This window comes from Triticum aestivum, chromosome 3D, assembly GCF_018294505.1.
Source record: "Triticum aestivum cultivar Chinese Spring chromosome 3D, IWGSC CS RefSeq v2.1, whole genome shotgun sequence".
In the NCBI taxonomy this organism is placed as follows: domain Eukaryota; kingdom Viridiplantae; phylum Streptophyta; class Magnoliopsida; order Poales; family Poaceae; genus Triticum; species Triticum aestivum.
In genome coordinates this window covers 28216872-28238131 of record NC_057802.1, presented here as the reverse complement: position 1 = coordinate 28238131, position 21260 = coordinate 28216872, and the positions used below count along the sequence as shown (strand labels likewise).

The 21260-nt window shown below is 44.4% G+C and overlaps 2 protein-coding genes and 1 long non-coding RNA gene across 25 annotated transcripts; 1 reads left to right on the top strand and 2 right to left on the bottom strand.

Moving 5' to 3' along the window:
• Positions 1 to 1584: 1584 nt before the first annotated feature.
• LOC123077082 (uncharacterized) lies at positions 1585 to 6378 on the bottom strand. Its single transcript, XR_006436390.1, has 4 exons — positions 5700 to 6378; positions 4734 to 4838; positions 2644 to 2741; positions 1585 to 2020 (listed from the first exon to the last, which is right to left on the bottom strand). It is a non-coding gene; the product is annotated as an uncharacterized lncRNA (long non-coding RNA).
• A 3448-nt stretch (positions 6379 to 9826) lies between these two features.
• Positions 9827 to 13570, bottom strand: LOC123077080 (uncharacterized). Of its 2 annotated transcripts, none has more exons than XR_006436389.1 (3): positions 12009 to 13570; positions 11382 to 11515; positions 9827 to 10013 (listed from the first exon to the last, which is right to left on the bottom strand). XR_006436389.1 is itself a non-coding variant. In XM_044499295.1 (3 exons), the coding sequence occupies exons 1-2, from the start codon at positions 13456 to 13458 to the stop codon at positions 11429 to 11431; spliced, it is 1497 nt and encodes a 498-aa protein (XP_044355230.1). In that variant the 5' UTR covers positions 13459 to 13570; the 3' UTR covers positions 9827 to 10013; positions 11382 to 11428. The 2 variants fall into 2 exon arrangements, 1 of the variants encoding a protein (XP_044355230.1); XM_044499295.1 differs by having other exon boundaries at positions 11382 to 11475.
• Positions 13571 to 16697: 3127 nt separating this feature from the next.
• Positions 16698 to 21202, top strand: LOC123077079 (uncharacterized). Of its 22 annotated transcripts, none has more exons than XR_006436384.1 (9): positions 16698 to 17133; positions 17243 to 17348; positions 17439 to 17489; positions 18600 to 19261; positions 19453 to 19497; positions 19661 to 19669; positions 20451 to 20516; positions 20590 to 20798; positions 20891 to 21202. XR_006436384.1 is itself a non-coding variant. In XM_044499293.1 (3 exons), exons 1-3 carry the CDS (start codon positions 20365 to 20367, stop codon positions 20905 to 20907), a joined length of 378 nt encoding a protein of 125 aa, XP_044355228.1. In that variant the 5' UTR covers positions 19661 to 20364; the 3' UTR covers positions 20908 to 21202. The 22 variants fall into 22 exon arrangements, 1 of the variants encoding a protein (XP_044355228.1); XR_006436387.1 differs by having other exon boundaries at positions 16701 to 17133; positions 18600 to 18691; XR_006436382.1 differs by having other exon boundaries at positions 18600 to 19497.
• Positions 21203 to 21260: the final 58 nt, after the last annotated feature.

Sequence of the window (21260 nt, the reverse complement as noted above, 5' to 3'; positions counted from 1 at the left end):
TTGGTTTTCTGATCTATGCTTGATCGGTTTGCGTCACCCGCCGCCGCCGTCGACCCCCCCCCCCCCGCGCGCGCGCCTCTACTTCGACCCCAGCGCGACCAGCCGGCCTCTCCTTCTACCCGACGGCCACGCGCGCCAAGGCGGCCCATCAGGGCAAGCTGCCATCCGCGCGTCAGCCCGCTCGTCGCCCTGCACCGACCATCACCGCCTTGTCCCCGAGTTCAGCGCGCCCCTCTACCGATCAAGCAACGGGCTGCCGCTGCGTCGCCCCGTCGGGCCGCAGCGCCGCCGCCCTGTGGTTCTCCCCGTGGCTGCACCGATCCGCGCCGCCGTTGTGTCGCCCCTTCGAGTCGTAGCGCCGCGACACGTGGTCCCCGCCGTTGCCCTGAGGCCGTCCCTGTGGTTGCACCACCCCGCGCGCTGCCGCCGCGTCGCCCCATCGGGCCGTAGTGCCGCGGCCCGCGGTCAACCGCCGCCCCGTGGCCGTCCGCTCCAGACCGTCCCTGAGGCTGCATCGACCCTCGCGCTGCCGCTGCGTCGCCCCGTCGAGCCGTAGCGAGCATGGCACGCGGTCCCTGCAACCGCCCTGAGGTCTTCCGCGCCGCCGCCCCGACCCGCGCGCTGCCGTTGCGTCATCCCTTCGGGCCGTAGCGTCACGGCGCGCGGTCTACTCCTCCGTCCCGCGCGTCTACTTCTACGTGGTATGCCTCGCGCCGCCTCCCTAGGCGCGGGAACGCCACCGTCCGCGCCGGTCCTCGTCACGCTGTCGGGTTCTTCCTCGCCTACTTCGAGCACCGTCGCCGCGCTTCTGCCAATATAAAGTTTTCTCATTCCAATTGATGCAATATGTAACAGAGATGGCGATAATGGTGATAGCTGCGTCGCGGAGGAACTTGTCTCGGCTGCGAATGAAACCTCCTACGGTGTTCTACGTTGCAAGCCTAAGTCTCAGGGTAAGAAAGCAAGTTCCAGCTGATAGCTGATATGTGGCCTTATAACGGGGGAGTTCCAGCAGAGATCAATGCAACAGTGTTGGTGTGATTTAGGCAACTGCAGAAGAAGTGGATAATCAGAGTATCAGGTTAAGAAATCAGGTTTTATTCCTACTGTGAGCAAATTCCTGCGATAATGCAACCTCACACTCTAAGGGTAAAAATTACATCCAAGAATGCAAACTCTGCCGTCCAGTGACTTGTAGACCGTGGCTGAAACCAAGAGAGTTCATTTTGATCGAATGATTTGATATGATTCTCTGCCATGTAGACCACGTTTCAACTGAACTATAAATTTCTGCCAATATAACATGCGAGTCAATGTGATCTTCCATGAAAAACATAGGATGCAGATAGGATCTAATGTTCTTCCGTGCAAAAAAAAATTATCTCTACTAAAATGACTGAACATGTGGACAAAAGACCATTTCCCTCTCTCTAATCTACTCCATCCGTGTCAAAAAATAAGACGTTTATTTACACTATTTTGTTAGAGTAATATCCTAGAGAGCAGTAGTTATTTCAACTTTTGAAGTAGGCAGGCCCATACTTGTCTGCAGTAATTTCCTGCTATTAATCTTGAGGACAAAGGAGCACAAGTGGATCGTGACCACTTCAGATCGACCGTAGATGCTTTTCAAACCACAGCTAAAAAGAATACACAACAATACAAGTCTAGGTGATGCTTACTGCTGAAACTCTCATGGCTTACACAAAACATCGACTGTAATGTCGTGCTTTTCATACTACAGCCGAGAAGAGTACACAAACTGACAAACATATAATTAAGTTTAGGTCATATTTGAGCTGAAGAGACGACCCTCCAAGCACAAGCATATAAAGAACACAAGATGGGGCTGAAAACCGACTTCAAATAATACTACTAGGGTAAGCTGAAATTCCCTGGATTAGAAACTTGGCTGGACTGGCATGATAAGTTTTTTTCTTACAGATAACATATAAATAGTGCCAACCACATCGATGTGATGGAACAAACCCGGTGAGAACTGCAGCAGTCATTCCCTCACCTGGAGGAACAAACTCATTATTAGTTCAGCAACATAAAGAAGAGCACTGTAACACAATCTCCTGTGAATACTGATGACAAAAGAATAAATGTTGAGCCTTTTGACACTACATTTGTTTAGGTATGGGTGTTCAGTTTGAAATAAATGGAGCCTAATTAGAGACACAAGAAATGCAATTATTTCTCATGTGCTACAGATGTATTAGTCACTTGCAGAGGGTGTTCATCAACTAACAAAGAGAACTATTGGAATCAAGGAAAGTTGGTATTATGGAGTTCAGAAATATAGCAAGATTAAAACAAATGGTAGGACTGGGTACAAAAAAATAACTAGCTTTGAGAGTCCAAACATGCCCAACTAAGTTACTGACATTTTATTTTACATTTTTACTCATTTGACACTTGATTTGGATCGCTCAAGAATGAAGACAGCTACATTGAATGATAACACAAAACACAATACGGCTATTAAGTTTATGTTTAATTATCTAGCAGAGGGAAAATTGCTATTAAACTTACCTTGTCAATGACTTAAGAAGCACAACAAAAATGTTTGAGCAACTATGCACAAAACATAACTGGATTAGGTTACTCCTACAATATTGGCCATGGACGAGCAATTACCTGGTGCATAGAAACTCGTGAGAGGATAGTAGCAAGGAAAATGACTGGTTCCATAAAGCCTCTTGGATTGCATCGATTTAAGTTGAACCATGTATAGACTGCTGCCCACAAATATGAAAACTACATCAGTATCCTCAGAATATCCCACTTTAGTTTGTCTCACTCTTGTCCCTCCTTCAATCTGAGGAGGGAGCCCAAGAATGCTATGTATTTCAATGGTCTTTTGCAGCACCCATATGGCAACACCATGCCAATTGATGTCCCTTTTACACATTTGGAAGCGAGGGTAAGACAATATATATGGCTAAGCCAACAACACCGTCCTCGGCCTGGATGATCCGAAAGCTGCTCTTGTAGAAATCATTTGTCAAAGGAGGCCCCTTAATCACTGCTAGGCTCTGCTCTTCCAAATTAAACTGTAGTATGCCCTTGCAGGGCATAAAAAGCGGCCAATAAAGGGCCTTAGCAATGGGGGTACCAGCAAAACAAACAACAAAAAGCTGACATGGAGTCGATGTTGATATGATATTGACCCATATGCCAGTCTCCGAACAGTAAACACATCCATGGGTTCTTATATCTTTTGTTGTGGACACAAAGACCATCTTGAAAGGACTAGAGTGGCAGCTGCCGTGCACATGGCCATGGTCACCGCGCAGAGCCCCGCCGCACCGACAAATATCCTCCTCCTAAACTTCGGTGGAATAGACATGTGGAGCTGATCACCGCTGATGGTGTCACACACAATGAACTCTTCCCGCACCCGGTACTTGACGAGGACACGGCCGTGGCGGCAATCGAGCACAACGCTTTCGAGGAAGCCCCGTGTTATGCCATGTCGAAGCGCTGAGGGGGGATGCAGTTGGGAGGGTCCATGATTCATACGAAGTGGTGCCTTCTGTTCCAAATCTCAAAGACGCCGAGGAGGGGTGGCTTGCGATGGTGGGCATAGAAGCGGTAGAAGAACTTGGGGTTGGTGAGGAGGCCTCGCCAACGCTTGCAGATGGTAGAGGCGCGTGGGAGGGAGGACGGCTGCGGCGGGAGGCGGAGGAGGATCTCCCCGAGATCTTCGTCTTCGAGCGGAGAGGCCAATGCCGCCAGTGAGGCACGCGAGGGGAGGGGGGGACGACTACGGCCAGATACGAACGAGATCATCTTCGTGGCACTGATGAGGATCTCCCGGAAGAGACCGTCTTCGTCCGGCAGGGACACAGACATACGAGGATCTCACGGAGGCGATCGTCTTCGTTCAGTGGGGACATAGGCGCGACCGCCGGTGAGTCGCCGTCGCGGGACATTTTGATTCGGGAATGAAGTCTCCAGCAAGATCTAGTAGACGACACGGGGAAGAGATTGGCGTTTTCGCATGTGGTTGTTGTTTTGTTCACTCGTCACAGTGGGCCCTCAAAAGGTGATACTGGGCCCGACCCATTAGATATTGAGAGAATTCCTTATTTGGCCTTATTTCAAAATATGCTTCCCTATTTTGCCCTAAAACAATATTTCTTCCCTACTTGGCACTCTATCTAAATTTTGTTCCGCATATGACATTTCCATCCAACGGTGTTAGCTGGCACATGAAAGACCATTTTGAATAGAGGGCCAAACAAGGAAGAAATTATTGAGGGCAAAATGGTCTTTTCACGTGTCAGTTAATGCCGTTGGATGAGAAAATGGATGGAAATGGCATAGAAGGAACAAATTTAGATAGGGAGGGGGAATGGGGAAAAAAATATTTTTTAGCGCCAAATAATCATTTTCAAATGAGGCCAAACAAGGAGTTCTCTCGGGCTCTGTTTGGATGTAGACATTGGAGAGCTGCATTGAATTGGCTCCAGTACCAAATATCTTGATGTACTGATATTGAGCTTGAATGTCAATTCTAATGTTTGGATGGCGTGTATTTGGCACTTGGAATCCATGGTGGCACTTGGAATCCATGGCAGCTTACCAATGCCAAATCCTGTTTGGATGGTGAAACTGTTGAATTGCACATTTAAACGAGTATGATCATTATACTCCATATGACAACAACTAATTATTTCCGATGTAAAAAAAATTCTAACTAATTATTCAGATGATATTCTTACCTGTTGAACCATTTCGGCACACTAGCACATAAACCAGAGTCATCCACTCATCCTATGTATCGTGCAATGTTTCAATTCCATTACATAAGCAAAGAGTGGTTGTTCCTAGAAACATAAGATAGATAATTAACATTTTTGAGGAAAAAAGACAAATGATTAAGAGAAGCCAACAATGAGACAGTGAAAAAGATGAGGTGCCAAATATAGCTAAATCAATGATGACTTAGAAAGAAAGACGAGTAGAGGGCATGTGCACCACGGCCAATACTGATTTCGTTGTGATAGTTGTTCTTCTTTCCCTTAGTTCACATTGTAATATTTAGAGTGACATAATACTATTAGTGATTATAGTGCACGAAAGGACCCCTTCTCACAGTCTTACAGAAACTCACTGACAAGGGCCGGCTCTGGGCACGTTAGAGACCTCATCTACTGCTGTTGCTTGGAGCTGAACTAGCTGAGGTCGCTGCCAGTGCCAGGCTAGTGCTTGTCTATCTGATGTGCTGATCCTTCATTCCTATAGTTTCGCTGCTAGTCGATCTGTGGAAATGAATGAATGAATGAATGAATGCACCACACAGGTGCCTTAAAGCGTTTCTACTATATCATCGTAAAGCACCGAAATGTGCAGAGCTCCAGATCATGACAGTGTTTTACTCCTTCCGCCCGGAAATACTTATCTTTGTAGAAATGGACAGTCTCTAACATGCTTATCTCCACAAAATTCACCAAAAACTAACACCTACAGTGGCGGCCTCAGCCTTAAGGTCATAAGAGCTTAAGTTGGGCTCATGTCGTTCCCGTCACAGGTATTCCAAATTGATTCCAGTCTTGCTCTCTGTACTCTTAGAAATTGCATGGAATTTCAGCAGAGAATACAAGCAAAGTCAAGCAGCAAATAGCATCCAAAGCATTGGACTACCAGCAGCAAAACAAATCTCACTCTCAGGGCATGGAAGTGCTTACCCTGGCTTCCAAGTTTCTGCCCGTGCTAATTGTGTGCCTGCAAATACACATCCACAAAAGAACCAGATAATCATATGCATCCAAAGTGACCACCTCCTACAAAAGAAACCAGGTCCATGCCTCAGAAAGGACACTAAATTAAGAGAATGCTTGGGAACTGGATACCACGAGTTAATCCAAGAAAGCTTGCTACAGGATATATGTGTTTGAATGAGAAAACAAATATAGAAACATTAGTTTATGTGAAATTACATTTTAAATATTCCTAACAATGATGGTATGTGGGAATATAGGTTTGAAGTTGTTTATAAGGCAGTAAGGCGACCTAAGGCGAGCACCAACCGCTCTGACACCTAAGCGCGTAAAGCTGGCATATTTCTAAGGCGCTGCTAGGGCGCCCTATTGCCTAAGCGACACCTAAGTGTCTAAAGCAGGACGCCTTAAAAACAATGTGAACGACATTTTACTGCCATATAGACTCACTGCACAGAACTAACATGCAAACCAGCAAGTGGCACCACATGAAGCAAAACCATACATTATATATAGTTCTTCAAGATTTGAAAACAAAGTTAAATGAAAACTTTCTGCTGCAAGTTCCAGTTCGCAGCACAATGCATGCACTGACAGAAGACAACAACAACAACAAAGCCTTTAGTCCCAAACAAGTTGGGGTAGGCTAGAGGTGAAACCCATAAGATCTCGCAACCAACTCATGGCTCTGGCACATGGATAGCAAGCTTCCACGCACCCCTGTCCACAGCTAGCTCTTTGGTGATACTCCAATCCTTCAGGTCTCTCTTAACGGACTCCTCCCATGTCAAATTCGGTCTACCCCGCCCTCTCTTGACATTCTCCGCATACTTTAGCCGTCCGCTATGCACTGGAGCTTCTGGAGGCCTGCGCTGAATATGCCCAAACCATCTCAGACGATGTTGGACAAACTTCTCCTCAATTGGTGCTACCCCAACTCTATCTCGTATATCATCATTCCGGACTCGATCCTTCCTCGTGTGGCCACACATCCATCTCAACATACGCATCTCTGCCACACCTAACTGTTGAACATGTCGCCTTTTAGTCGGCCAACACTCCGCGCCATACAACATTGCAGGTCGAACCGCCATCCTGTAGAACTTGCCTTTTAGCTTTTGTGGCACTCTCTTGTCACAGAGAATGCCAGAAGCTTGGCGCCACTTCATCCATCCGGCTTTGATTCGATGGTTCACATCTTCATCAATACCCCCATCCTCCTGCAGCATTGACCCCAAATACCAAAGGTGTCCTTCCAGGTACCACCTGGCCATCAAGGCTAACCTCCTCCTCCTCACACCTAGTAGTACTGAAACCGCACATCATGTACTCGGTTTTAGTTCTACTAAGCCTAAACCCTTTCGATTCCAAGGTTTGTCTCCATAACTCTAACTTCCTATTTACCCCCGTCCGACTATCGTCAACTAGCACCACATCATCCGCAAAGAGCATACACCATGGGATATCTCCTTGTATATCCCTTGTGACCTCATCCATCACCAATGCAAAAAGATAAGGGCTCAAAGCTGACCCCTGATGCAGTCCTATCTTAATCGGGAAGTCATCGGTGTCGACATCACTTGTTCGAACACTTGTCACAACATTATCATACATGTCCTTGATGAGGGTAATGTACTTTGCTAGGACTTTGTGTTTCTCCAAGGCCCACCACATGACATTCCGCGATATCTTATCATAGGCCTTCTCCAAGTCAATGAACACCATATGCAAGTCCTTTTGCTCCCTATATCTCTCCATAAGTTGTCGTACCAAGAAAATGGCTTCCATGGTCGACCTCCCAGGCATGAAACCAAACTGATTTTTGGTCACGCATGTCATTCTTCTTAAGCGGTGCTCAATGACTCTCTCCCATAGCTTCATTGTATGGCTCATCAGCTTAATTCCACGGTAATTAGTACAACTCTGAACATCCCCGTTGTTCTTGAAGTTTGGTACTAATATACTCCGTCTCCACTCTTCTGGCATCTTGTTTGCCCGAAAAATGAGGTTCAAAAGCTTGGTTAGCCATACTATCGCTATGTCCCCGAAACCTTTCCACACCTCAATGGGGATACAATCAGGGCCCATCGCCTTGCCTCCTTTCATCCTTTTTAAAGCCTCCTTCACCTCAGACTCCTGGATTTGCCGCACAAAACGCATGCTGGTCTCATCAAAGGAGTCATCCAGTTCAATGGTAGAACTCTCATTCTCCCCATTGAACAACTTGTCGAAGTACTCCCGCCATCTATGCTTAATCTCCTCGTCCTTCACCAAGAGTTGGTCTGCTCTGTCCTTGATGCATTTGACTTGGCCAATATCCCTCGTCTTCCTCTCTCGGATCTTGGCCATCTTATAGATGTCCCTTTCACCTTCCTTCGTGCCTAACCGTTGGTAGAGGTCCTCATATGCCCGACCCCTTGCTTCACCAACAGCTCGCTTTGCGGCCTTCTTCGCCATCTTGTACTTCTCTATGTTGTCTGCACTCCTATCCAGGTATAGGCGTCTGAAGCAATCTTTCTTCTCTTTAATCGCCTTCTGGACATCATCATTCCACCACCAGGTATCCTTATCTTCGCTTCTCCTTCCCCTGGACACTCCAAACTCCTCCGAGGCCACCTTACGAATGCAAGTCGCCATCTTCATCCACACATTGTCCGCATCCCCTCCTTCCTCCCAAGGGCCCTCCTTAATGACCCTCTCCTTGAACACCTGAGCTACCTCCCCCTTGAGCTTCCACCACTTCGTTCTAGCGACTTTGGCACGCTTATCCCGCTGGACACGAATCCGAAAGCGAAAGTCAGCAACCACCAGCTTATGCTGGGGTACAACACTCTCTCCAGGTATCACCTTACAGAAAATCACTGCATTTACACATACAATTCTAACCATTAAGTATTGCGACTTAAATATGACGATGGAGTGTTTGAAAATTAACAAATGTTTTGCTAACCAAGGTGTATTCAAGTTCCAGCAAGCTTACTACTCCCTCTGTTAACTAATATAAGAGCGTTTAGAACACTACTCTTATATTAGTTTACAGAGGGAGTAGAAGCTCCAGAAGCTCCAGTGCATAGCGGACGGCTAAAGCGTGCGGAGAATGTCAAGAGAGGGCGGGGTAGACCGAATTTGACATGGGAGGAGTCCGTTAAGAGAGACCTGAAGGATTGGAGTATCAACAAAGAGCTAGCTATGGACAGGGGAGCGTGGAAGCTTGCTATCCATGTGCCAGAGCCATGAGTTGGTTGCGAGATCTTATGGGTTTCACCTCTAGCCTACCCCAACTTGTTTGGGACTAAAGGCTTTGTTGTTGTTGTTGTTGTTGTACAGAGGGAGTAGAAAACACTACATTTACACAAAGTTCTAACCATTTAGTATTGCAAATTAAATACAAAATTATGAAAAAGGTAGAGATAAATAAGCTGCTAAATGTTAAACAGTAACAAACATGAAACCTGCTTACCCAAGTTTGACATATATACAATACTAGAAAAGGAAGTGGGCGAAGAGAACATTTTGCCAGCAACTAGCACTCTGTACGGCTGATCAGCAGGGAGGCTAAAACCAAGGTATTTGTTAAGGATAATCATGAGGCTAAATAATTCAATATAGGTCTCTGAATTCCTTTCTTCTATAAATCATTGAAAAGGAAATTGAAATTGTATGTAGCTTAAAATATTTAAGATGGCCTCTACCCAAAGCATTTGAAATCTGAAATCCAACTATATAGATTTGAACATCACCAAACTATTTCTCTAATGTGTTCGCCATAATAATAAGCATCCATGTGTACAAACGAGTTATGCAAGATTCTTTTCCTGGCATATGATACCAAATGCCTTAAAATAGAAGTGGATAAACCTATAGTATTACCTTCATCATGCTTCGGTTCTTTCCTCTGCAGGCTGTTCGTTGGTTTCCCGTTCTCCTAGCTCCTGATGGTCAGCCCAACTGAATAGACATGGCACTGTTTGTTCGAACGGATGTGATAAGTTTATTTTTCAGAAAATAGCACAGAAGACCTGTCAGAGTTTTTTCTCTCCAGAAAATAGCAGAGAAGACTTGCCAAACACAACCATGGGATAAAAGATACGGAGTACAACGGAATCTGTCTTGAACTTCCTTAGAATAGATATTAAAAAGCATCTTGTTACATTACAAACTTAGTTAGGCTACGGCACAAGCACAGTAAGTTCTTCCACGTAACATATATATACGCTGCCGACCAGATTGATGCAACATGACAAACTTGTAAAGAACAGCAGCAGCCCTTAATTACTTCACCTGGAGAAAACAAAATTGTTAATCCATTAGTAGATACTAGAAATATAGACAAGACCTAATGGTAGCACCTATGCAGCAGCATACATGGTTAAAAACAGTCAATGAGCAAGTTGTGCGTGCGGCGTAAAATGAAATGGATATCATACTCCTCCAGTCCTATATCTCCTAGGATTATAAATGACAGCGAAGTAAATCAGTGAAGCCCTTTGACATTGTAATTTACTTGGGTGGGATAGTTGAATGCTACTAATGTCTACTCTCAGTTTGCTGGTTCTGAAATAGCTAAACCAAGGGAGAACTCTATGCATGGCCAAATACCAACCAGGTAATAGGGCTGGGGAGAAAAACCGAGAACGGAAGACCGGAGCCGAAAAAACAGGGACCGAAGCAGAAATAACCGAGGACCGAAACTTTGGTTGTATGTTCGGTTCGCACAAATCTAAAACCGAAATAAGTTCGGTGAGTTCGGTCATTGGATCTGGTTGACCGAATTCCCGAATTGACCGAAATATTATATAAGGCCCATCATAACTAAGCCCAATAGACCATCAATACGAAGCTTCTAGACAACAGGAGCAGTCCCACAGGCCGCAACTTATCCATAACGTTCTTGCTTCACGCATGCATATCACGTATCACCACCGCCCCCATTTATCCACCTCATGCAATCCCAGTGGTGGCTGGCTAGCCATGGCTCCAACTCAGTGGTGGCGGCGGCAGCACCAATGTTCCCGCGCGGCGGGGTCCGACGACGCACTTGGCTCCCGCGCGGCGGCAGAGGCAGTGCCCATGGCTACCACACAGCGGCGGCCGACAACGTACATGGCCCCTACGCAACAGCGAGCTAGGCGACCATCACTCCTTCACAGCCGGCGGCCCTCATGCGAGAATATCCAGCGCCATTTAATTCCTTCATCCTACTAATTTCTCCACTATGTTGGCCTGTTTGTTGTCCCTTTTGACTTTTGACTACGGATTTCTTGCTCCCTAATCTATTCTCAGTTTTCTTCGGTTATTCTGAGGACCGAACCAAACTATCGGTGCACCGAAATCTCGCTTATCAATTTTCCATGAGACCAAACAGTTAGTAAATATAGGAAACCAAATATCAAGATAAACCGAAGCACCGAACCGATCGGTTCAGTCTAACCAAACACCCAGCCTGACCAGGTAATATCAACAGCAACACAACACCATGTGAAACATCTGCACATCATTTATAAGTTACAACCTAAAATTGTTTTAATTGCTGTACCCATCATTAACATCCATGAAACCCTACAGCCGGATGAGCAATAGTTTCCATAAAAAAAATTAAACAATCTAGACGACTAGACCTCACAAACTATATCTCGAAGATGTTGTTACCTGTTGAACCATTCGAGCACATTATGACATGCAACCAGACAGTCATCCTACGTATCGTGCAACATTTCAGCTCCATCGCATCCAGCAGGAATGGCTGTGACCAGAAGCATAAGAAGTCAAGCGATTAATAAAAGCTACAAGGAAAAGACATAAGAGGCAACAGTGAGTCAGGTTACATAGATGAACCGACAAAATAACTACTTAGGTTTTTATGAATGTTCTATAACCCACTTTTGATGCTAACAATAGATAAACAAAGCCACATAATTTTTAAATGCGAAGAGCAATCCAGAAAACAGTAATATTTAGCTACCTCATAATGAAAGTTTTCGCTTGTAAGAAAAAAAGACTGCCTAGAATTTATCCCACATATCAAGCTGACAAAAATAATACATGCCCAAACAGCCAACAGCAGTGATTTTGGTGTTCAGCTTTAAATAAATGTAACCTATTAGAGACAAGAAATTAAAAATGTGCACTACAAGTGTACTAGTGATTTGAAGCATGGGTCTTCAACAAGTGACCAAAAACCTGTTATTTCAGAAGGTATTCCATCAACTATATATGTATAGAATATTACTGGAGTTGGTTACTACCACACCACAAAGACTAAGGATGAGCAATCACCTGGTGCATAGAAACTTGTGAAAGGGTGACCTCTATTATTGGGACAATAGCTTCGATAAAGTTTCTTGGATTGCATCGACATCAGTTGAACCATGTAGACACTGGCGTCCACATGTAAAACTATTACACCATTATCCTCATCATACCCCAGTACATCTATCCATCCCGGCGATATCTCAAGGTGATGAGAGAGCCCAAGAATATGATGCATTTGAATGCTCTTGTGATTTAACCATGTGGCAACACCATGACAATCAATATTCCTCTGCCACATTTTGAATCTACCATAAAAGACTATGGTGAGACCAACAGAACCATCGTCTGCCTTGACGATCTGATGTCTAAGTGAGTTACTGAGACAGGGAGGCCCCTTGATCACAGCTAGGCTATGTGTATCCAAATCAAACTCAATTATATCATTTGTGAGCCTATCCAAATAGCACAAACCTTCGCCGTCACACACAGACTTCGACGACCAGTAAAGGACATTACCAACAAGAATCCCGGGATTAGCATCAACAAGCCCCCATCGAGCGTCTGTAGATATGAGATTGCCCCATACACCAGCCTCCGAAGAGTAAACACAAGCAACCGGTCGATTATCCTTTCTGTACATGGACACTAAGACTACCTTGAATGGGCTCCAATGGCAGCTGCCGTGCACGTGGCCAAGCTCGTCGTCAGCACAGAGCACCGCCGCGTTGAGAAAGTCCATCTTAAACTTGGAGGGAACGGCCAAACGGCGCTGCTCGCCGGTGATGGGGGCGTAGACAACTAACTCCATGGGCACATGGTCCATGATGAGAAGGCGGCCGTGGCGGCACCCGAGCAGCTGGGCCCTGGAGCGGATGCCGGTTTCGACGCCGTGACGTCGCAGGTCGAAGCGCTGAGGAGGGATCCGGTCGGGAGGGTCGAGGATGGGCGTGAACGCGATCCACTTGTCACGGCGCTTGAAGGAGCGACGATTAAGGAGGCCGCGCGAGTCGATCTCCCAGTCGAGGGGCTCGAAGACGCCGAGGAGTGGCGGCTTGCCGTGATGGGCAGAGAAGCCGCGGAGGAACCGGGGGTCGGCGGCGACGCGCAGCCAGCGCTTGCAGGCGGCGGCGGCGCGTGGGAGGGAGGACGGCTGCGGCGGGAGGCGGAGGAGGATCTCCCGGAGTAGATCGTCGCTGGCCGGCAGGGAGTCAGCCGCCTCCGGCGAGGTTCCGCGGCGGCGGCGGCGGGTCACTCGGGCGGCCTCCCCATCCCCACTCGCGTGGATTTGGGGATGGAATCGCGGGCTGCTGCGGCGGGTCACTCCGGAGACCTCCTTGCTCGCGAGGGTTTGGGGATGGAGGCGCGGGCTGCAACGGCGGGTTGCAATTTCGGCCTCCTCCTCATTCGCGTGGATCCGGGGGAGGAGGCGCGTGCTGCGGCGAGGGCAGTTCGCTCCGGCGGCCTCGTCCGCCATTTGGATTTGGGGACAGAGGCGCCGGCGAGAACGGACTGGTGGAGTGGTGGAGACAGCTGCCGCTGCTTGTTGCCCTCGTTTCTTTCCTTTTTCTTCTTGGATGGATGGATGGATGGCAGCCCAACCGAAGTAGTAACTCCTGGTATTGTGGCATTGCTCAAATTTAATCAGTTTGTTGTCTAGAGATTTTATGATTTCAATTTTAAACCATGCAATGTGATTCACTGCCAAACCAACTATTACCACGACATATCGGTTTTTCTATACAGCGATCAACACGGCTTGGTACATATTATTTCTATATAATCGAAAAGATGTAATAATTTCAAAGGATGTCATTTGTTATTTATAGCACTGGTTCGATTTTGTTTATACCCAACACTAACTGTGAAGAAAATCAAACTGTATTTCTTCCTCTCATTTATGCGACGTAATGTTTGATGATGGTCAATAAAGGCAAAATGCAATCAAAGATTCTCCTGGCGAAAGAGAAGAGCTGACAAGCCTGACCGTATTTTCTTTTGAGGGAGACAAGCCCAACCATCTAAAAAAAGCACAACCTAAGAGAAAAATCTAACTTGAGATGTTACTTTGGTAAGCTGAAATTATCTGGATTTGGTACTCAAAAGTAAAAGGTAATTAACTATGTTTAACGTCTACATTGGTTTCAAAAAGAAAAATGACGAAAACTAAACAAGAACCTCACTCCGCCCTTAGGCTTTTTAAGGACGTATATGCAATTAGTGAGTAATTCAAATATTTAATTTTAGTTATTTATATTGAGAATCGGGTTATAAAGAATAAAAAATAAGCTAAAAACCGGAATGGATTTTAGAATGTTATAATGCAGAGGTCGGGTGTTGCTCATGATGCTTTGTATCTGCTTGATGATATATTTTAAGTTAAGTTAATAAAAACGCCCTTTATCAGGGAAAAAGAATGTCGTCATAATGCAAGAATTATGTGGCCTGTTGTCAGGTTTCAAAACACAAAAAGAGGATGACATGTTTCAACATCAACAAAGGTTTAATGTTTCGGTCTAGTTTGAAAATGAGTTTCAATAACTTCCAATAATTTATTAGTATTCCACAAGTCTTGAAAGGCGGAGGTAAAGACGGCCATCTTCCCAACAAGTTTCAGCATTTTGTATTTCAAACTTAATTGGCACAACTTTAAAAACAAGGCTAATCAATAGAACTTATTGGCAAATGAACAAAATTGTACAAGTTTCCAAGTTTCCTAAGCTCTCCCATTTTTTTTCATAGAAACTCTTTCTCAAACAACTATAGCCTTCTTATCCATGTGTAGGCTCATGTCATCGCAACACCGGCAATAACACAAGATATGTAACATGTTATAGAGCAACGATTCAAAAATGACACAATAGAAAGATTTGTATGTTTTTCTCTGCAGAATTTGCCCGTGTGATGATAAAAGATAATTTGATAAACACAAACTAGCGAGATGCTAAATTGTGCGAGGGATACTCCGATCTTTCACAGTACTGTAGTCGTCACGGCGTAGCAGAACGATCTGTGATAACTAGAAAAATACCGTACTCAAAGTAAATGATCAGGTAGAAAAAGATTTCAGCCCTCGCTATTATCTAACAAGAACAAAAACCAATCTGCGGCAAGATCACCAGCCTCAACGCAGTAGCAGTCATTCCCTCAAAAGGTCGCAGAAACGCAGTACATGGTGTCCCCCGACTGGGAACTTTTCTGGTTTATCTCAATCTCAGAAGAACAAAAACTTCCAAACTGGATACACGGCCGAAGCCTGCCTGTTATATAGGCAACACCAATCTGACCAAACCGACTAAAGCACCCAAGATAGATACGGACTCTATCTCCTATTCAAACTAACCAAGGATTTTAACTAATTAATTATCCGGCCACCTTAATCACCTAGGAGACTAAGATAACCACGTAACTAGTACTAGACCAAAGACTTGACTCACCTATACTGCACCTATGCCAAACCGAATCAAACTTGACTCGTATATTTCCTACCACAACGTGTGTACGGCACATGGAGTTCTAAATGTTGGCTTAACTTCATCTGGTGCAACAAGCTCAATAGGGATTCTTCCAACACAAATAATCTGCTTCTTGTTCGCATGATCAAATGAGCATGTAGTTGTTTTGGAACTCTCAGCTATGACACGGATGCCCACATCATAATTACTCATAGTTGCGTCGGTGGGTGAACCATGCAAATATCTTGAAAGAACCATCGTTCTGTATAATTTTAGCATCATCGTCAAAGAAGTACGGATTGCTTTTTGTCAAGGCCATGATGCAAGTTATCGAGTAAATGCCCCAAAACCACGCTAGCAAATGATGATACATGGTGATTACATGATGCAATCACCTATAGTCTCCTAAATAGGGTTTCAGGGCGCATTCGTTCCAATTCTGGCTTGGGTCCCTTCAAGAAAGTCATCAACGATGACATCATGGAGTCGGTCCCACCTGGCACGGCCGCTGGTATGAGCGACCATGGTCATACACATATCATCTTCTTTTATGTGACGTTCTATGCGCGCCCAGTTAAACAGGATTGATCTTCACGACCATATACATGGCTTGGTTTCCCACCTAAATACGTCCATTTCTGCAAAGAACAAAAAAAAGAAGATTAGCTATACTATGCATTTAATTATTAATTAGTGGGCAAATCAAAGTGATAATCTCCAATATCTGAGAATATTCGGTTTAAACACAGGTAAAAATGAGAGAAAATGCACTCATCAACTGTACAAACCAAATTGAGGCGGAGAGCTAGCAGCTAAACCGAGGATGAAAATAGTAACCCTTACGAGCAAAGGTAGAAAATATGCAATTGAAATAATGTCGATGTCTGGTGTGTATGTATTCTCATTGACACCATACACAAATGTGGGAGCCTCATCGATCAAAGCACAGATGATAACGTTCTTAGGGCCACCCTAGTCCCCAAGACACCAAACAAGCTCAGTAAATATGTGTGTTTCTTTGGTTTGAGATACATGCATTGGAAATGTAAATCAGTGAATTTCAAGCATATTTAGACCCATTAAACACCCGAGGTAAGGAAAACAACCCCTACTATCCTAGTCTACAGTTTCAGTCATGCGAAGGCAGCTAACTACAGAGCTTTGAGTTAACAGAAAAACAATGGTATTAAACCCTTTAACGGTCGCGCAAAGTGCGAACCCTCGTGCGTGCCACATCCGCAGGTTTTACTGTCGCATTTTTACTGTGTCGAGTGAGGACAGACACAAAACGCTCGCACCCCTCGCTCATAGTTCTTTCCTTCTCTCCTCCCAGCTAGGGTTCCCACCACCGCCGCCGCCGCCGCCGCCACCCTCACGGCGCTCGTGCTTCGTATCCCGTCCCGAGCTCCACCTATCATCCAACACCGTCTCCCGCCGCCGGCGTCTGGCAGCGCGTTGGCGCCGCCGCGGCCACGCTACTTGCGGTGGTCCTCGTCGCCGTCGCGTTGGGGCGCCAGCGCCTCCGCCACAGGGCTCCGGCCGAAGGGATCCCCGCGCTGGAGGACGGCTGCACGGTCGCTCACGGCATAGGGAGCGAGGCAGTCGATGACCTGACAGACCTCATCATTGTCGGAGCCGGGGTGGCCGGATCCTAATTTCTTCACTTCCTTCCTTTGCCATGTTCCTCCACCCTGCAGGTGTAATTTCTTCATTTTCTATGAAAGCATTCACATCTATTTTTCCAGTTTCTCCCGTCGGGATTTCTGATTTTGGTTCTGAAGTGTGGAGGTGGATGTTACTTGTCAGGGAGGAAGTTGGTTACAATTTTTGTTCGTAAGGTGCAGCAGGCACAAAAATCTCTCTCTCTCTCTCTCTAATCTAGCCATCAAGAGTTCGGTGAGTTACTGTCAAGGTTCGCAAAAGCCAGTGCAATAAACTTTTCAGTTTTTGTGGTGTTCATGTTGAATAATGACTGATTCAGTATACATGGTTGTTTTTGCAGTCTGTATTCACTCTCGATGAGTTCATGAGAAAGCGACCATGAAATCAGAAGGTGAGCTAAAAATCCTCTTGTCTATTATTGTTCTTGATTGTTCAGTGTGCGTATCTTGCAGACTTAAGTTTGTTTTGTATTAAGAACTTGGTTTTGTGGGGGAAAGAAATATAGTCAACTAACTCCATAGTGGTGAAACCTTAGTATCTGGGATGAAGACCTAGCATGATCTGCACCGCATCTATTCGTAATGGAATTTGTGTTAATAGCCATATAAGAATGGCCACAGTAGAAATATCTGTTGATGTCTACCTTACTTAAATCTGTCCTGATCTTCAGTGTGCATTGTGGGGCGAAAGTTTGCTTTTGTATGTGGTGTGCAACAACAATTAAAAATATGGGCTGCTGATTCATGGAAAATATTTGATCAAACTCTGTGCAATATGCCACGGCATTGGACCTGACCTAGCATAAATGATTATTAATTGCAATATTTTACTTGTAGACTGATTCTACAAGATAAATCAAATAGCTGATAGATAATTGATCCTATTAAGCCTATTCAAATACAGTGTTGCTTGTTTTGGTTTCCTTATCTGTCAGCTGCTTTGTTCGATTGCTTGGCCTCGCTTTTGTCGATCGGCAAGGTGAGATGTACTCTCAAGGCTTTACTTCGTTGATTCGTTCTATATTGTAAAAAGGTGCTTTCTGTTTGTTCCTGGTTCCCTTTGGTTCGCTTGCTCCTTGCTTGTTGGAGGATGTGTTTGTGCGTTCTGGCTCATGTGCATGATCGTGTGGTGTCATCAGTTTTTAGTGTGCTGCAGTCCCTGTTTAGTTTGGTTCTTTGGGTGTCACTTGTGCATGTGTCGGTCTATCCAATGATTACTGTAAACCACCAGCCAATGGTTGCTGCTTGCTGACTGTAGGCATGGTGACTGTTTCAGTTGGTGCTTTGGAAAGGATGGATGCAGTGGGTGGTGCTTGTTGCTTTGTGATGATGGCTGTCTACTAATGTTTAATCTCTGTGTTTTGTAAAGCAACTACACCCCCTGCTCATTGTTTTATATGGATGATGTGCTCTATGAGTTACCTGCTTGTTGTTTTTATGCACTTCTCTTAATTCATTTTTCCCCTTTATAGTCCACTGATTCATCTATAGTATACTGCTAGGTTCTTCACTTGACTGGATTGTAGGTGGCCTTGTGTGCTCTCGTTTCGTTTTCAGCTGAGTGCTCTTTTTGTCAGCTGCTCTGCTTGCCGAGGTTTGCCCTTGCTCTCCTAAATCCCCTATTACTCACAAATTTTCATGTTCAGTACGTGTTTCAGTTTCATTTCTTGATTTATTTCCCTGCTTGCATTTATATCATCTATCTCACTTCAGTTTCACCCTCTTTGACTGCTACACTGAACACATGTATATCACACTGATGTACTTAAGATTCACGTATTTAAATATGTGTGGTCTGGTTATGTGTATCACACGTCTTTTACCATTTCATTTTCACATTTGATTCCTTTCATTTCCAGTGTGATACATAAATGATTGGGGCTTTCCAATTTGGTGTTGAAATTTAAGCAGCCACTTCAATTTAGTGCTATTCGGCACTGAGATGCAATGTAACCAATTACAGAGCTTTAATTCATGGTAGACGAAAATCGCAGAATGGTGCATGTTGTGATTAATCAAGTCATTGGCTTCCCAACGATGTATTATTGGGACACTTGTGTAGTGTTTAACATGCCCATGGGAATCAATCATGTGATCCTGTGGCTTTCGTGTTGTTCACTTCACCACATTTGATGGATGTCCGGGAGTGTTTCTGGCTAGATGGGTAATTTATTCATCCATTGTTCTTGTTCTTATTTGTTTCTTATAGTGTTGCTAAGTGTACTCATAATTATTCACAATTACATGTAAATATGTTTTGCCATCCTTTAAGTTTATCATTTTTTCCCACTGAAAACTGTAGGGCAATTATAATGTTGTCTTTTGTATTAGTTATGCGCTTATCCTGCTATGTAGGTATAGGAGTTACATATTTCGAATTCGCGCGTGTTAGTTACACAGGTAAGTTTTGCCTTACAAGTAACATGCTTTCTAGAATCTTGCTTCCTTTTTATCAGTTATTTTGCACTCCGTCTCACTAGAATCTTGCTTCCTTTTTGTAATGACTACGTATTTTGCACTCCGTCTCACACCTTCTTTTCTTTCATTGGATCTTACTCTCAAGTTGTCCAAGGTAATGATTTTCAGTATCTCACTGCCCTTAGGAGGGGCTCATCACATTTGCTCCTGATTCCATGTTGCCATTTCTATACATTATTTTTGGTTAGTCAATTTTTGTTCTTCTGACCAGTGCCACTATTGGCAACTATCTTCAGTGCTTCTCAAATGATGATAATTAAATAAACCTCCCTTGCAAAGATGGAAAAGACCATTTAATTGTTAATTAGAAGTTGGGAGAATATTGTAACCATTCGCTGGCAGGTTGATCAAAGAGTTGTCATCATGATTATTCGCTTATTTTAATATCAAACATTTTGAGGTATATCAATCATGGTAAGTTTCTTAGCCTCTTCACATTGCACGCATAATATCTTTTGCTTTCCTAGGAATATGATAAATCCATGACTTAGGATAAACACTAATATGTTGAGATCCCTACTTTTACTAATATCCTACTTCTACTGATGCCACTTTCAACTGATATTTATTCATGGCTTAAGATGAACGATACATTATGCATTGCATATGAACCATAATTTTGCTGCAGCTTTAGTTGATAATCGACAACAAAATATTTCTATAGTAATTTGTTGAATTCTGGAGTAAGCATGAAATGCATTTGCATGACCTGAGATTCGCCAATGTGCTCCTATTTTTCAAATAGGCAGGAATGAAAAGGTGGTTCAGAATTGATGGATATTCTCCCCCATGCTTGTTTACATGTGGCCATGTTTGTTGCTTATATCTCCATACTTATGTGTATTAATCAGACATTTGCTCTTTTCTGTTTGTAGACAACTGGAGTGTGTCCTTTGCATTCACTGCACATCAGTGCAGTCCAAATATTATATGCAATCAAGGTGCATATTGGTGTATATTTTTCTTTTTCTCATATATGGAAATGATAATTCATGTAATTGACATATGTTTCAGAAAAACGGAAAATATTAAATATTACGAGTCAGATATCAGCTGCTGGTGTGAGGTAGTGGGCAAATGGAGAATGGAGACGATGACGCCGCGGTCCATGGAGCTGTTCGTGACGCACGATCACGCGGCGAAGGAGCAAGCGGATTCTCAGCTGACATGGTTGCAGCTGGAGGAACACCCCGCGTGGTTGAGCAGGGGCACACTTTTGAGAGGTTTGCTGATACTATTCTGTAGTGTTTGAGTTTGGTGGTGTCGAGGAAATTAAATTTTGATAGGTGTTTGCTTTGTTTGTTTGTGCTTGAAGGTTCGTGTACTTTGTGAGCGCATTGGACATGCTGGAGATGGTGAATATATTCTATGCTAAAATGTTTCATCTAGATGGGGCTAACAAACGTCAAACCTAAACTGATGCCCATATATATATCTCATGTAGTGAACTCTAGATGGAGCCTTGGTAATACTTTTGTGTGTGCTATCCCACGTACTGAATTTCAAGCCTTCGAATGCTCTTGTGTCACATATAGCTTCTCTTTGTTAGCTTCATTTCCTTTTGGATTTGGATTGTCTAACTGAATTATGCTCTGTGTGACTCTAATCACATATACTACTTCCTATAGTGAATCTGATTCTCTGTTGTATACTAACTGTATTCGTGCCCAGAGGGCCTGATATTT

Coding starts and splice junctions, on each gene's coding strand:
- LOC123077080 (XM_044499295.1), bottom strand. CDS start 13,458: ATGGCGGACGAGGCCGCCGGAGCGAACTGCCCTCGCCGCAGCACGCGC. Junction 11,476..12,008: donor CACAAGTTTCTATGCACCAG/GTGATTGCTCAT, acceptor TTCTGGTCACAG/CCATTCCTGCTGGATGCGAT.
- LOC123077079 (XM_044499293.1), top strand. CDS start 20,365: ATGCTTGTTTACATGTGGCCATGTTTGTTGCTTATATCTCCATACTTA. Junction 20,517..20,589: donor AAATATTATATGCAATCAAG/GTGCATATTGGT, acceptor CATATGTTTCAG/AAAAACGGAAAATATTAAAT.